The sequence below is a fragment of the Coffea arabica genome, chromosome 2c, assembly GCF_036785885.1.
Source record: "Coffea arabica cultivar ET-39 chromosome 2c, Coffea Arabica ET-39 HiFi, whole genome shotgun sequence".
In the NCBI taxonomy this organism is placed as follows: domain Eukaryota; kingdom Viridiplantae; phylum Streptophyta; class Magnoliopsida; order Gentianales; family Rubiaceae; genus Coffea; species Coffea arabica.
Window position 1 is genome coordinate 27,426,423 of NC_092312.1, and position 16,133 is coordinate 27,442,555.

Sequence of the window (16,133 nt, forward strand, 5' to 3'; positions counted from 1 at the left end):
TAGGGAGCTTACTTAGGTCTGGGCGGTGTAGTACATGTCTTGAAGCTCGGACGGACTGGCCAGCTCCATCCACCTCTAGTCACGTGGGAGGACCGAACCCGCTACCAACTCGCGAGCCACCTCAGAAAATTGGGTTCGGTCGTTGATGGAGAGTTCCCACGACGGGCAGAAGCGCCGGGGGTCGTGCGTGGAGGGGGCCGGACCCGGCTTCACGGGGGCCACATGGCGAAAGTGCCACAGACTGGGGGGTGGCGTTTCCCATGCGTGCTCCTCCGCGAAGCCAACCCCCAGGTGAACCGGACCTGCGTGGGGGGCACCTCCCGACGTTAGCAGGAGAGGGGGTTGTGCTGAAGTTGGCGCGAGCCTTTTCTCAGACTGGGGGGCTCATCCCCTCGGCCCCTCTTTTGCCCGATCGCTTTTTCCTTGTTGGCGACCTGCTGGGTGGGGGACGAAGAGTGGGAGGCTTCCTTCTGGGGAGCCGAGCTGCCCCCAGGAGTCAGAGATGCCTCAGAGGCCTTCTTGGCAGCCTCTGGCTGCGGAGTGGGGGCGGCCACGTTGGAGGGCATGCCCAACAGCTTGGAAAGCCTCATCACTGCAGCAAACACCACTCGGTTAGTAAAAAAAAAAAAAGAAGTCAACGGACAACAGGAGCATAGAGGCGGCATTACAGGTGTTATAGTTGGTGGGGGATGGCACCACTCCTCCTGGGGACCCGGACAACGTCCCCATCAGCCCAGTCACAGATATCTGCTCGGTGGAGAACTTGGCCGCCTGAAATTTCACCGCAGAGCTCACCAGCTGGCTGAGGGCCTCGGTGTCCAAGTCCCCTGGATAGGGGTCGGAGTCGACCTCCCCGACCTTTCACACATTAAGAGGGAATGTGTAGATTTAATAAAAAAGAAGTCCCCCTTCCAGTTCTTTATGGAAGAGGGGACCCCGAAGAGAAGATCTGGGGTGCCCTTCCCACTCCGAACTTTGTTAGTAGTTCGGCGGGAGAAGTAGTACCACCCAAGGAGGGAGAGCTTAAGGGTGTAAGAGGCTCGGAAGAGAGAAAGAGAATAAGGGATGGGGCAGATTTGGCAGTAGATCAGGAATCCAATGATGATCCTGATAGAGTTGGGATGGACCTGAGTGATTCTGATCCCCCAATAGCTCAGGATCTCGGATAGGGCTGGAGGAATGGGGAGTCGGAGCCCTGCGATCACCTGCTCCCTGTAGATGGCTACGAGGCCGGAGGGAGGTCGGCTGGCTCGACAGCCCTCGACTCGAAGGCCAGAGGAATGAAAAAAGACCTGACCAGTTCGGTGACCTCCTTGGGCGAGAGGGTAACCTCTTGCTGGTCAGGTTGACCGTAGTCGAGTTCAGGATCGTCCCCCTACTCAGGAGCAGGGGTCCCCTCGGAGGAATCCCTATCCTCACCTGCCTCTCCCTGGGTTTCGTCAGGGGAGTCATGTGGGGACTTGGGGGAAGGAATGGAAGTGGCTTGCTGCGCGATGAGAGCATCGAGCTCAGCCACTTCCTCCAGGATACGGGCAGGAGGAGAATGGACAGATGGAGAGCTCATAATGATTATGGGCTCGAGCAGGTTGGGGATATGGAAGTTGGGGTTAGAAGCGGAAGAGGAGGAAAGAGGAGGAGGGGAAGATGAAGATGAAGACGAAGAGGAGGTAGGGATCCTAAGGGCTCTACGATGGGTAGGGGCCCGAGATGCGGTGGAAGTGACGCTGGACTGATCCGACATAAAAAGTAAAGGGTGACAAGGGGAAAAAGAGAGCGAATGAGGAAGGAAAAGAACTTACTGGTGAATGGAATGGGAAAAGATGAAGGAACTGCCGGAATCTGGACACTGTGGGCCGGAAGTCTTGCCACTGGAACTTTTGGAAGTAAGAAAATACGTGAAATAACGAAAATGGTAAATAGAATCGGAAGAAATCTAGTAACTCCTATTTATAGGGAGTAAAATGGGAGGAAACGGCTGCTTGAAGTTGAACCGCCCCCATGCGAACGCATTTAAAAGCAGTACGGAAACCAAAGAGACGCGACAGTTAAAAGGACGCAAGCGCGACTTTTCAGGAGACAGCACTGTGCCGGAGGTGACCATGGCAAAGCAGGGCGACGCCGGTCTCCCACGTAGCAGGGGGCGTAGATTAGGTCTATCTGGAAGCCCTACCTAATCTAAGGGGCTAATGCAGAGGCCCCGTCCCGAGCCCAGACATGTGGCAGCTCGGGAAGTCCAGAGTTGGGTTTGGACCCCAGGCCCATGGGAACCGTCCTGAGGCACACCGCCGCTAGGACTCCGAAGGGCTCCAGAGAACAATCCCGCAGAGGGCGGGGAGAATCCCTCTCAGCGCGGGATTGACACTATTCCGGGTAGATCCCGAAACGTACGGAGGTCGGACTCTCGAGTAGGTATAAATGGTAACGCACACCAACTGTACAAGGTACGCTCACTATTGGCAAATTACTCCCGACTGTTTTACTTCCCGTGAATTCCACTCACCGGAGGACTAACTTAACCGTCGGAGTGCTCCCGGAGACAACCTCGGGGCTCCCCTGTTAGTCACTCTAAAGACCTTTTCTTGTTTGTTTTGCAGGGTTTGGACACGCTCTTCTCATCAGCACGCCGATCTCAGTAAGTCAGCTCGGTTTGGGGAAGCTCAGCGCTTCTTCAGTAACCAATAGAAAATTTCTTGCAAGATTTCAGTCGATTTTTGCAAGAAAAAGTTGAGGTTTAAGGTGGATTTTTCTCAGTGGTGATAAAAATGTGCCGGTCACTTTTGGTTTTGATTTTTACTTCTAAAAAGGAGCCCTAGCAGTGAAGTATCCGAAATACCCTTGCTTAAGTACTCAATTAGACGTTTGATCAGAATTACAACATGGCGCCGCCGCGGAGTTCCTCAATTGAAACCGATAAATAAGTATAGAGATTAAATTGGTCAAAAAATTATGTAAGGACTAAATTGACAGTAAAAAAAAATATACGGACTAAATTGGCCATTTTTTCAATTTTTTTTTTCATTTTTATATCACTGTGTGAAATTGGAATTGGACTGCCAGGTTAACTTTCTTTACATTAGCCTTTGACGATCAGGCTAACTTCGTGAGAACCAGTGATAAAAGGCAGTCAATGGATTCAGTTCCTCTGCGATTGCAGGAGGAACCGGGCTGCGCTATGAATGATCCGAGATCAACAGAAATGACCTAACTTAATTTTGGCTGTAGTAAATTATGACATGGACGGCCGAGATCAAGCCGAGCTGCTCTGGCCCGATCTTTGACCATCCACCGCACGATGCAGTGCAACTGGACCGTGTTGTGAATGATCCAAGATCAACGGAATGACCCGGCCCGATTTCGACGGCTAGTGAATCTTGACATGGATGGCCGAGATCAAGCCGAGCTGCTCTGACCGGATCTTGGATCGCCCACTGCATAATGCAGTACCTCCTTCAACTGCAGGAGATCCGCATCTGTAGTCAACTGGTGCAATCAGAAGATCACAGCAGGTAAAAGAAAAGAAAAAGGTCAAGATATCTTTCATGAGACAAAAAATGCAGTGATACCTAGTCCTGCAAATGAAAAAACCAAACAAAAAAAAATATATATATATATATCTCTGAAGTAAGTTTTATTCATATGAATATATTACTAAACGGATAGAATTGTAGAGTTACAATAACTCTGTTTAGTGTTTACAATCACTTTGGCATGTGATAACATGCAACCATTTACTCTCCAGGACATGGTCCAGCATATGCTTCCACCTCTCGGGTATGTAGCAATCTCATAGTGTTCATCTCGTTGTTCTCAAAGTTTTGCTTGTTCTTCAAGTTGTTCCTGTCAAAATTACCAGTATCATCACATCAGACGACGGTGACGACTATACCAATGGTATTCCAGAGGAAACAATAAGTAAATGAAATAACAGGAAGTGCGAGCTTGTTCCTAGAATTCTGCAATGAGGAAGATTTAACTTGCAAGAAATGGTAAGAGAAGCCGATGATGCTTTCTTTCAAGAATCGGAGGAATGGAGGGCAAATCTTTTATAGAAAAGGTGTCCATTGCCATAGACTCGACTCTGAAGTAATATTAATTGTTCTACTGTAGAAAATGCATAGTAAACAAAGGGAAATAAGGAAATTATAACTGACCTCTGTCACAAAGAAAGCATGGAACCCGTATGGAACTCTATTAGGTAATTCAACAACGGCAACAGGATCAGCTGACATTGTTTTTGCATCAATCACATTTACAGCTGACTTTCTGCAGTTATCAGATGATGATGATTTTTGTCATGTAAATTGTAGATTACATCTGAGATCAGGTTGAGATACATGCCACATAGAGAAGTTCGTTTGATCATCCATAAACTTAGGAATTGCCTTCTTAAACAAATACAGGATAGGAAGAGAACAAACTTTGGAGTGTATGGTTCTTGAGGCCCTCACCACTAAAAAGGAAGAAGACCCAGAACACATTAAAAAAAAAGGGAAAAGAAAAGACAGTAGGAAGAAGGAACAACAGAACAGTCTTGATTGAATACATGCAATCTTTGGTTGCTTTCAAAGATACACTACTTGTTAAACTTAACCTCTTGCCTGAGTAATTTGCTAGTATTCAGGTTGATCAACAGCCTCGACCAACCTCATAGCTAGATCAGCAAATACAGACATAGCAATGACAGCAAATACTCATATCCAGTAACTGAAGCTACATGAGACTATTACAAGCATTTTAATTACCTGAACCGTCATGATGACTAATTAAACTGACAAAAATGCCACCTCAGAAGTGCTACCCCCAGTTTTCAATGAATCAGCATAGATACAAGCATAAAACGCAAAGAGAAAAAGAAAAGAAACAAAAAATACATTGATATGAAGTGTTTTACAATTTGGAGCTTATCCTCCTTTTTTAATTCTCTTTTCATTTGTTTTGCAATTTCTATCTTTTGGTTACACACAATTTAAAAAGAGAGTAGACTTTTCAGTATTGAAGCAAACAGGCATAGGAAACACATTGTAGGATTGAAGGAAATCACCAAGTAAGATCACACAATATATTGTTAGAGATTGTACAGTGCTTACTTGTAATCTAGTAGTGTTTGCATCTGAGAAATATAATGACAATTATTTCAAAGTTTGGGTGTAGGAAGAGTCAGACAAGTACCCAGTCGATTCATCATGTACGAAGAATATCAAGTAGCCATCATCCTCTTCAGATGTAATACCAGGCTGGCGTGGAACAAAGATAGCCTCCGAACCAAACCTTCCTGGTCCTAGGTCAAAGACACCTTGAACATTACCACCAACTTCAATTTTTGTTTTACCAGTCTCTGGTTCAGCATGCAAATCAAATTTGGCAATCCCTGTGACCTTGGCAATGCTGTCCAATATGGTCCCATATACATATTGTTGTTTCCTGTGCTTGCAGAAGTGGATCCAGTCATGCAGATGGAACTCAGAAGTGTAGAATAATATTTGATAAAGAAATTAAAAACCCAGCCAACATTAGGACAGATTAACAAAAGCATCAGATAAGTATAAAAGAGATCCTTCTTGCGCTCAGAGAAAAATTTTAACTTGCCCTCATAAGGCCATTGATTACTAGCATAATCCACATCCACTGTTAAATATCAGACATAAAGAGAATGGTATAATTTATATTAGCTGCAGACCAATTCAAAACAATTCAGAAGTACAGCACCCACCTTCCAGTGTAGCTCTCATTCACCCTTGGAAAATCTACTGCAGACTCTGATAGTTTCTTCTGTGAAGCAAGACCAGTTTTCAGGTTAAATCGCATTTCATACCTGACAAGTAGAACCAATTTAGGAACACCTTGCATGAGCTGAAATGGTCAATATAGTCAAGGGATTAAATTTCTCTTACAGCTCATTTGAAAAATTTTCAAGCTTCTTTTTCACAATGCCGCTAACCATGTCCAGGTCTGGGTTCTGCAGACGGCAAGTGATAAGAATAACCTCATCCCCTTCCTCCCATGCATTGGCTGCTTACCAGAAAGGCAAAGTCCAATTATCTTCCCAGATCATGATCATGACAAACTAAATTTAAACAATAGAAGTTTGAGGTTTTGGCAAAAGGCGTTAATCAGTTTGTTTATTAAGAAGGTGCAATCTTCAACTCTTAAACCATATAGGCATATAGTGGTGCTGAGTCATGCACAGGAAACATCTAAGATGTGATAGGTAATTAAACCTTGATACTTAAGCATACGTACAACAACAGCACAATGAGAAAGCTGAAAAGATACTGAAGCAAAGCCATTGTTTACTGCATTGATTGCTTTGGAATGCGTATGTATATAGTGGTGTCGACCTATTGTCTGGAACTAAATCTAGTTTTTTACTTCTATAACAATTCAAACAACTAAACAAGAAAAATCTCTTTATCAAAAATCGTAACAAGTTACAATCTTCTCTGCTTGTATAAATGCTTTTGCAACGTGCATTAAAATTGGCCTAGGTATTGCCAAGAGAGCAGCACCTCTTGAAGAAGTAATTTTCAATTTCCACAAACAGGTATTCAGATTCCTAGTTAAATAAACAAAGCAAAAGTAGAAGTCACTAGCTTGCCGGACTATGATCAAAACTTCCTTGGTGGGTCATAAGTCACTGATTACTATGTCTACAATATTCAGAAGCCAATGAAAGAAAACAAGCAGAAATGCAGTTTTCTCAGGGAGGTCTGCCTGAGTTTTGATAGGGTTCTGCCATCAAGCCTGCGTTATTGTACTTTACTAAGCTGCCATACTATAAACAAACTTAATGGAGTTTCAAGAATCAGAGGTCTTTCTGCCAATCATGTCTATTGATTTCAGTCCTCAAGCAGGATTTTCTGACTATAGTCTTCTAAAGAAGCCAGACACAGGATTTTAATTCAAAAGGCACCACAGGCTGTTCAAACGCGATGTTGAAGTAGCTAAAAGATCATCCGAAATATTATATCTCTTGCAAGGAGTACAAACTAGAAAATTAAACAGGAAACTTCGTGTTTAAGAAGTGATACCTACTTTTGTTGGATTTCCAAAAACAAAATGTTAACTTGCTCTTCACAAACTTGTATACATGCAAATGATGCAATCTAAGTTATCCAAGGCTCTATACTCCTCCATTCTTCTCCAAAGTGAGTTTTCACTTAAAGCCCAAATTCTTCGCAAATTCAAGATTTCAAGAAGCATGCTTAGACTTGTGGTTTCTTAAGAAGTTTTGCCTTGCTTTAGTATAAACAAATTCAATCTCGCAAGTTTCACTTTTGCAAGATTTGTTGTGTCGGTTTCCCTTGGAACAGTCGCCTGTGTTGGCAAGATCTAAATCAGAGAGATTTACAGCGTATAACAATCAACCTGCGTTCCTTGAGGACGATATTCAAGAGCCATAACTGTGCTGTTTTAATCCTTACAATCATTTTACATGTAATGCTTCAAGTATTCTATGCAACCATAACAGCAGTTAGCAAGAATCCTAAAAGAAGATGCAGTAAACTGCAGTTTCCTTAGCAAGAATCCTAAAAGAAGATGCAGTAAACTGCAGTTTCATGACTACAAAATGATAAGAAAATTCACCAACTCACCATTATGGAATATAAAGCAATTTGGCAGCTCAAACCATTTAATCAAGGCATCATTCTTTGAGTACCGTGGAAGAACACCAAAACGAGCCTTCTTAGTTGGATCAAATGTGAATATTAGCTTTTTATCTTTCACCATTTCCTGAAATACCAAACGTGAGATATAAGCAAAACTTGCTAATCACAATTTTACAAATGCTGAATATAGGAGGTACAGTGTTGGTGCCTTGTTATATCAAACATAATCATCTTTATCATTTATAATGTCATTGAAATCATGTATCAATCCCCTTGAGAACTAAGCACTATGCAATTAGAAAATTGGGGTTCCTTTACTAAAACCAATTTGCTATTCAGGTACTTTTTGACACTTCCTTATTTTATAGATATACTTTCCTCTTTTGCAAAGTAGCATGACCAAACAACCTGAAAAGTGCTAAAAGTGAAGACAAGAACTATGTGGGAGGAGAATCAACTAGGACATTCAGCAAGTAACTGGATAGTGTGCTAGGAGCGTATCTATCTTACATCTCATTGAATATATCCAGAACTTCCTCATCTACCCTCATTTTCAGAATATATACATCACTCACATCTAAATTCTTGGATAAGTCACAGAAAGATGAGATGGCAAACTTAAGTAGTTATTCAGATCTAGGATTTAATTCAAGATTGAAATTCTGATGCGAGAACCAAGCATTTAGGTTAAACAGAAATACTAGGTTGATTCAATAAGTTCATCTTCCATCTTCCATCCAAAAAAAAAAAAGTTCATCTTCCATCCAGATATCCCGCAAAAAAGGGAATGCAACATACATGAAGCTCCAGAAGATCCCAGCAAAGTATGCGTTATATCTGAGAACACTCTCCGGAAATTTCAGAAGAGAAGAAAAAGCACAATGAATTCAGTAAGAGTGCTCAGAAAAAAAGAACAGAAAAGCCCATCATCTTTCATGAAGCAATTTGAAAGGACAACTTCCAACAATGCTCCTCTACTACCTAATAGCCAACCACAGAATCCGTGTTCTGCAGTACTTTACCAAAAGTACCAAAGAAAAGATGATCATTGCCTTCTTGATACTTGCACTATAATGCCATCATCTAGCGATGGACCAATTACCGTCTTATACTTAGGTTTATCTTGGTTTACTGGAGCATGTGATTGACAAGTAATTATTTCTTCAGCTTTTTGAATCCTTAAGTTCTATACCTTATGCAACTAGACTTCCGTGTAATGCTTGATACAGTGTCAACTAAACAGTACTAAGTTATCAATGTTCAAGCTCCTGCAAATCTGAAATGTAAGAACTTCCAATAGGAAAGTTCCTTCATATGCCAATCACTCCAATTCCAGAATGAGAAGTTGCCAAGGCTAGAATTTCTTCTTTAAAAAAAATGACAAGGTCAAGAGAAAGTCAGAGCTTCGAATGAGAATACTCCAATACAATGACATTTACAGGCATTCACCAAATTGCTTCATTAAATCTAACGTGGATAAACAAATCCCCTGATTCCCGAGTAAATTCTTTCCCATCTCAAAGCCCCCTTAAATAAGAAGTAGCAGAACTGCTAATTCTGCACTGGATGATACTCTTCTCTTTCTATTCATGTATTGTCTTAATTCCACGGAACTCTTCATCTTTCAGAGATTCTATGTGTTTCCAATCTGAGAACAGGAGGTACACGGCAATATGGCTCCTGGATAGTCATATCTACCTAGGTTACAATTTGATTAGCAACATGACCAGATTTGAAAGGCAATTTTTCTCTAGACACTTTAACTAACTGAGATGTGAAATGGTATGCTTTTCCAATGAGCTATAAAAAGCTAGGAAAGATCACCATACCTTCGGTCTGAAGTACAATGGGAGATCCATGAAAATTGCATAGTTTTCGGTGATGGCAAAATCGTGCATCATGATTGGGTCTGATATTGTAATTGGCACAGGATCGTCCATTACTCCCTCCTTGGATATTACTCTGTATGTGATATATGGTGGTGTGTGTGAATACCCAAATGTGAACATCTCACCTGTAGATAAAACTCTTGTAAGGGAACATATGGTACCAAATACAGAAAGACTACATCAGTCAGTCTCATAATCTACAAAACTACAGGAATAGCTTTGGTATAACCTATTAAGCCTAGGGTATTATCCAGCAAACTGATGGAGTCTAACCAATGACCCAAAATGCTAGAGTCTGGAAAACTAGTTGTAACTAGCCAAAGCTTTGGATAATGAAATTGATATCCACATGCTCAATTCAAGAAATTGAGGATTTACACTCATTGAATATCTCTTACCGGTAAATGGGTCAACCTTTGGATGAGCAGTAAAGGAATGTGTCAGTCTTTTGTCGTAATCCAGCAGGCCTAGAGTTTGTAGATCTCCATCTTCTAAGACCCTAAGCACATCTGCAGATAAAATAGAAATAAGATATGATAGTGATATGAATGAAGCAACAAAGTTGTTGATTATATTCTCTAAATCCTTTCACAAGATTCAACTAACACTATAATTTTAATATCATCTATCATCTAAATAAACTGGCAAAACTGAAACAATAGGATTATAGGCTTATCTAATTAATACCGAGACATTCCCAGAGGAGCAAGAAATGGTTAATAAACCAAGTAAATATGGAGCAATTATTGATCCTTGGAAAAAATCCAGAGGAACTGATTACCACATTTACTTGTTCAATAAAAAGAGAGGAGAAAGCAGCCATACATGGTTTATCAGCCTCTTGAAGTGCCAGGAGCTTCCCATGGTGATAGATTAGAGCTGTATTTGCTGGAAATATAAGCCAAAATATATTTCATATTAGCAACTTTCCTATAAAGCTACAAATGATTACATGAAAATGATTGGTAACGATCTTAAAGTTTTACTCGTTGGATTTTCAAACAATTAATCTAGATGCCAAAAACCTAACAAGAAACTGATGCACTTCCCAGAAAATGGAACACGAGGAAAAAAGAGAATACTGTATGGTAGTGCGGAATATCTCTTCCCTCTTTCTGCCTTTGGCACAAAAACAAAACTGAGGCGTGCAAAGTTTTTACCTGTTCCAATTCCATAAGTCATATCCAAAACTTTTAGCTTTGCTCTAAGAATTTGCATATTAACCATGAACAATCCGAACAGCCCCTTGAGATCCCCAACCTGCAAGAAGTGGGAATAAAGGACTTTAAACGAATGTATTGTATATGTTCCATATAATGATAGTACTCCAGGAAAAACCAGATTAATAAACTTCGTAGGAACTATCAAAATCTTATCATTAAAGTTGGTTGAGCCCATGGATGATTTTGGAATTTTATGTTATTCTAGGTAGTTTTAAGAATTTGTTCTACTAGCATTGTAATGCTTTATTATTGCTAACAATTTAGTTGCTCAGCAGTTGATGTTAATAAGAATTGGAGTTTAATTGCTAGAAACTGGACATACACACAATACCATGACCTGTGGAATACTTTAATTCTATTTGACTGTTCTTTGTAATGGACAACTACTATTCACATTTAGATGAACACAGAAGGACTACTACTACTATTTGATCTGTGGAATACTTTAAGTCTATTTGACTGTTCTTTGTAATGGACTACTACTATTTGACTGTTAAAGATCCCATTTCAACACACAACACTTCCAATTTAGTAACTCCGATAATCATTTGAAGTAACAGCAGATACCTTTAACAGTAGGGACCTACACTTAATCACTGTGTTAAAACAGAAGGTGGTACATTTTGCCGCATCAACAAAATTGTTCTTTTCTTAGGGCGTCTTTGGCTTTAAAATAGAAAGCTTGCCAGAGAAAAAGTCTTTCTCTTCCCATCTGGGGTTCTTTTCTCTTTTCTCCATTATCATGGGTGGCATTCACAACATTTGAGCCTCAAGGCAACAGTTTGCCTAAGAAATACTGCTAACACCTCTCCAATTGTCAACATTTTATGTCAATCATCAAAAGAAAAATAACATCCCATTGCTTACTTTTCTTAACATTACAGTCGGTGCTTTTGAAATTAAATGCATAATCTTAAATCAGCACTCCTAGAAACAGAGCCCTTAAATGATTAAAATATTCAGCCATATGCTATTGAGTACCATGGGGAACTGTCCCTTTATTAAGATGGAAACAAGAGGTAAAGATACAAGAAGAAAGAGAAGTGAGAACCACTAAAAGAAAAGACTAGCCATTCAAAATGACTTGTGTAGATTGCAAACATACCTTCATGAACTTAGATCCCCCAAAATATTCTTCTTGTTTAAGCCTTGATGTCTTCACGTACCGGGAGACATATGTTGCTTTTCCATCTTTTATGCGTATACCATGAATCATTCTAGAGCAAGAGAAGTTTAAAATAATCCCCAAAGAGATCCAACATGATTTTAAATAAAGATTAATTTAAACCAAACAAATGCCAAGTGATAAAAAACGAATCTTTAACGTAAAAAGCCCGAACAGACTACAATGGATGACAGATGCATGAAGAGAAGTGTTATACTTGTTTCTCTTTCTGGTTAAACATACATGTCAAGATCATGAATGGTAAAGGTAGTTGACATTTCTTTCCACTATCAAACTGGTAAATTGCTCCACTGTATCACTCTCTTGAAACATCAGGAGCTAAAGTGGTCTTTAAGTGCATTACCTAGATAGTAGATTCTCTGTTTTGTGTTCAATAATTGATATTCACATGTGATGATGCAAGCCCATTTTTCTCTTATCCTGATCTTTAAGATCTAAAGAAGTTCTGATCAAGTGAAACAAAAATTTAACATCTTTAGTTTCCAACAAATTTGGCAGAACATAGGTCAATTTATACTTCTTGCAGGGTCAGATGAATGAGAGGTGGAATACTATTCATAGTCCATCAGTCACATGTCACAAGTAACTGATGAATGTGTAGTCTATATCTTGCATCAAAGAATCATAAACACGTACCCATCTCCGTCAAACCTGCAGAGGAGAAAAATGAGGTTAAGGTGGAGAAATGCAATATACAGCAATTCTCTGATGTACCTATACATTCCATCCTAGCATGATGTATAAACATCCAAATACATTTGAACCGCAACAACAGAAACACACATGCAAGTAAAATGCTGAAAATAAATTACTTGGACCTTGTCTCATAGAAGATGCAAGTGTCCAGGAGGAAGATTTAGGAGCAGTGGTAGAAATGAGGCTATTCAGAAGAACTATTAAGAAAGAAAAACAACCCACCAATGGTATCCAGCCACAGGAGAAAACTTAGGATTGGGACCGACCCTTACAAACTCGCCATTGAGGCATTCCTGCAATGAAAAGATTTTCATTTATCACATAGCAAGCACCACTGACTGGATAAACAGAGCTTAATCACCAGCGTAGAGTCCACATTTTTATTCTCTTTTAAAGCATTAAGATTCAAACTTTATCAGCATCTGCCATGTCCAATTGTCCCACTAAGTTTACACCACATAAACACATGTAATTAAGTTTCTAATTATGCAATTTGTTTATTTGCATATTTTTTTAGCTACAAAACATGCTATACTTAATGCCTGATTATCCAGTTCTTTGGAAGGAGCAATCATGTAGTCGTAAGTTGCTTCAATTCAATTTCCCGTTTTCTATAAAGTGCCTATGTTGTCTATAGAAACCAAGATTTCACATCAAAATCCAAGAAAGTGCAGCTAATTTTCAATTTGTTTAAAAGATATCACATCTTAAAGCAATCAGTGACACAAACAATTATTTCTGCAAAACCATATTAGTGCTTACTTAGATCTATTGGCTAAAGACAAAGTGAAAGGAGAGGAAAGAAACTTCCTTGATCATTAAGGCATCTCAAAGGCTATTCTACCAGCACCAGCATGCTAATCTGGCCACCTTCAGCCACTAATATTTGCTTTATATGCGCTTGAAGCAATGATTACCATCTAGTTTATTCTTATACTTATCTGGAGTATAGGAACTTGAACATGACGGGTTTGGTCATTATCAAACTCTACAAGACAAGTCACTTAATCCTTCAATTCCTCTCAAAAGTTCAGAGTTTGCTATTGAACAAAAAGCACTCTTATATACAAGTGCTCCTATAAATTATTGTAGCACATCAAAACATTATTACACTGCCAAAAAGCATTCTGCCACTTCATCAACCATCTATGGTGGCCAAAATTGGTTACGGTGACAGCACAGTAAATGAACCATGCAGAGCAAATATTGTGTGTTTTATACACTCTTGAGATCAGGTCAAAAGAAGCATCTAGTAATAAAAACTAGGCAGGTAGTCAGTCAAGAAGAAGCGTGCACCTAGCAAGAAATCATGTCAATAAAAATAAGAGAGAGAGAGAGAGAGAGAGAGAGAGAGAGATGTTATTGCTAATAACTGACCATGAAACCACCACAACAATTACTTAGCTTATACTGCGCCTGGATAGAAAATAGGACATTTCTATTGCTCTATTTTCTTTCATTCGAGGATAAATTAACCCTTTTGGTAGCATTGCTAGAATCTCTTTCTTTTAATTACTTAATCCTTTTCTTGAAATGTACATTTACTCAACCATGAACCATGAAATTCAAAATCTAATGCCAAGTTACTGTTCAATGACTAGGCGTATTTAATGCCACCTTAATCTGGTAAAAAGTAGCCCCTTAGCTTGATCAAACAAAGTCAAAGCAATTTAATCCCGTCCTTAATCTGGTAAAAAATGGAGGGGGAATTGTGTAATGCCTCTAGGCCTAGATTACCACTAACAGTTTGTACTGACTTAACCGTAAGCTACCATAATACACCACTAAATCTCCCATAGATATCATCATAGAATTCATCAAACACAAGAACCCGCAAAACTAAAAGCAATTCCAATTAGAATCACATACTCAAACTTTATAAAACTAAAAATTAAGTAGACTCACCGGTAGATGACCCTTAACAAGAAGGTCCTTACAAGGAGGAGTTTCATCAACGGGAGCAAAGTTCCCACTCAGATAATGAAGAGGCTGTTTCGAATCATACATCAACTTCACCACCGCTTTTTCCACCCAATCTATCAACTTTGCAGTGAATCCATTATTGGGTTTTGGATTCACAACCACAACTTCTTGTTTTCCCTCAATTTTCTCCACCACTTCTTCTCCTTCTTGCCTACCCATTTTTGCTTTTCCTCTCAATTCTAAGACCAACCCCACTTGCTTATTCTTTTAGTACTTCTTATCCCTACGTAAAAGTCTAGCCAAATTTGCATGTTTTGTCAGTTTTTAGGCAGATATGATCTTCTTGGGAGCAACGATTGTCAGCCTGTGGACTTGTGGTGGAGTGTGAAGAGCGTGGATAGATGAGAAAGTGTTACTTATTTCGGCTACATCATTGTCAGCAGTTACTTATCGCATGAGACTGCTGTGGTAACCGTTAATTTGGTATATGCCTTCTCCCTCTGGCAGGGATACCTGGCCTCCACATTAGCGGTTGAGTCTTGTCGGATTGTGTGGTTCCATGCAATGGTTTTGGCGGATTTTTCTCTAATGCAGACAGTACGGGATGTCTCCACCAAAAGAAAAGCTGGCCAGACGGCTGGCCAGACGAAGGATCCATTGGCACCTGTCCAGCCTTGGAAATCAAGGCTGCATGGAAACGGAAAGGAGAATTGCTGAGCCGGTGTTGTTGCAGGCGGCACATGGTCCAGCTGGACGTCCACATCAAAGCAGATGGCGAGAAATCTGTGATGTCCCAGTTGGACGTCCGCATCATTGCAAACGTGGAAAGATAATTAATTTAAGAGCAGGGACCAACGGAACACTAAATTGCAAGTGGCCTCTAAAAAAGGCTTGCTAGTAAAAGGGGTAATTTCAGAAACACCCCCCACGATTTTTAACAAGTACACATACCTCTGTTGAGATTTAAAAAAGACAATTGAACTGTTAAATATTGTAATGAAATTCTCTTATTTGGTATACGTATATTTACAATGAGTTTCCAAATTATTTGTTAATTCTTTTTTCTCCTTATTTGTTGTTGTTATTTTTTCGTCAATTAAACTGTAGAACGATGGGCCTGTTTGGCACCCTAGTTTTTTACCAAGTTTTTTAGCTACTAGTTTTTTAACAACTTTTGCTACAGGAACCCCAAAAAACTTTTCAAAGTTTTTTACCTAAACACTTCAAAAATCTATACACAAAAAATTTCTCAAAAACTTTTCTTCCTCCCTCACCCAACCCACCACACCAGACACCGCCTCCACCATCTCTCCCGGCGCCGATCACCTATTCCGGCGCCGCCGGTAACCTCAAAATTTTTTTTTAATTTTTGAGTCCCTCACCCTCAAAAATTTATTATATATATTATATATTTATAATATTATATATTTATTTAAACATATTATAAATGTTTTATTTTATTTAAAATATATTTTTACATATTTATATAAATATTATATGCCATATAAATTAATATTAATATAAATATGTAATTATACATTTATATAAATATTATATATTATATATTTAATAAATATAATACATATTATATATATTACACATTTATGTA

General features: G+C 39.7%; 1 protein-coding gene across 1 annotated transcript; it reads right to left on the bottom strand.

The window, feature by feature from the left end:
• Positions 1-3,611: 3,611 nt before the first annotated feature.
• LOC113727090 (carotenoid 9,10(9',10')-cleavage dioxygenase) lies at positions 3,612-14,887 on the bottom strand. Its single transcript, XM_027251074.2, has 14 exons — positions 14,507-14,887; positions 12,824-12,894; positions 12,542-12,556; positions 11,825-11,936; positions 10,657-10,756; positions 10,322-10,384; positions 9,895-10,005; positions 9,437-9,621; positions 7,593-7,731; positions 5,892-6,009; positions 5,711-5,812; positions 5,170-5,421; positions 4,152-4,263; positions 3,612-3,837 (listed from the first exon to the last, which is right to left on the bottom strand). Exons 1-14 carry the CDS (start codon positions 14,741-14,743, stop codon positions 3,808-3,810), a joined length of 1,647 nt encoding a protein of 548 aa, XP_027106875.1. The 5' UTR covers positions 14,744-14,887; the 3' UTR covers positions 3,612-3,807.
• Positions 14,888-16,133: the final 1,246 nt, after the last annotated feature.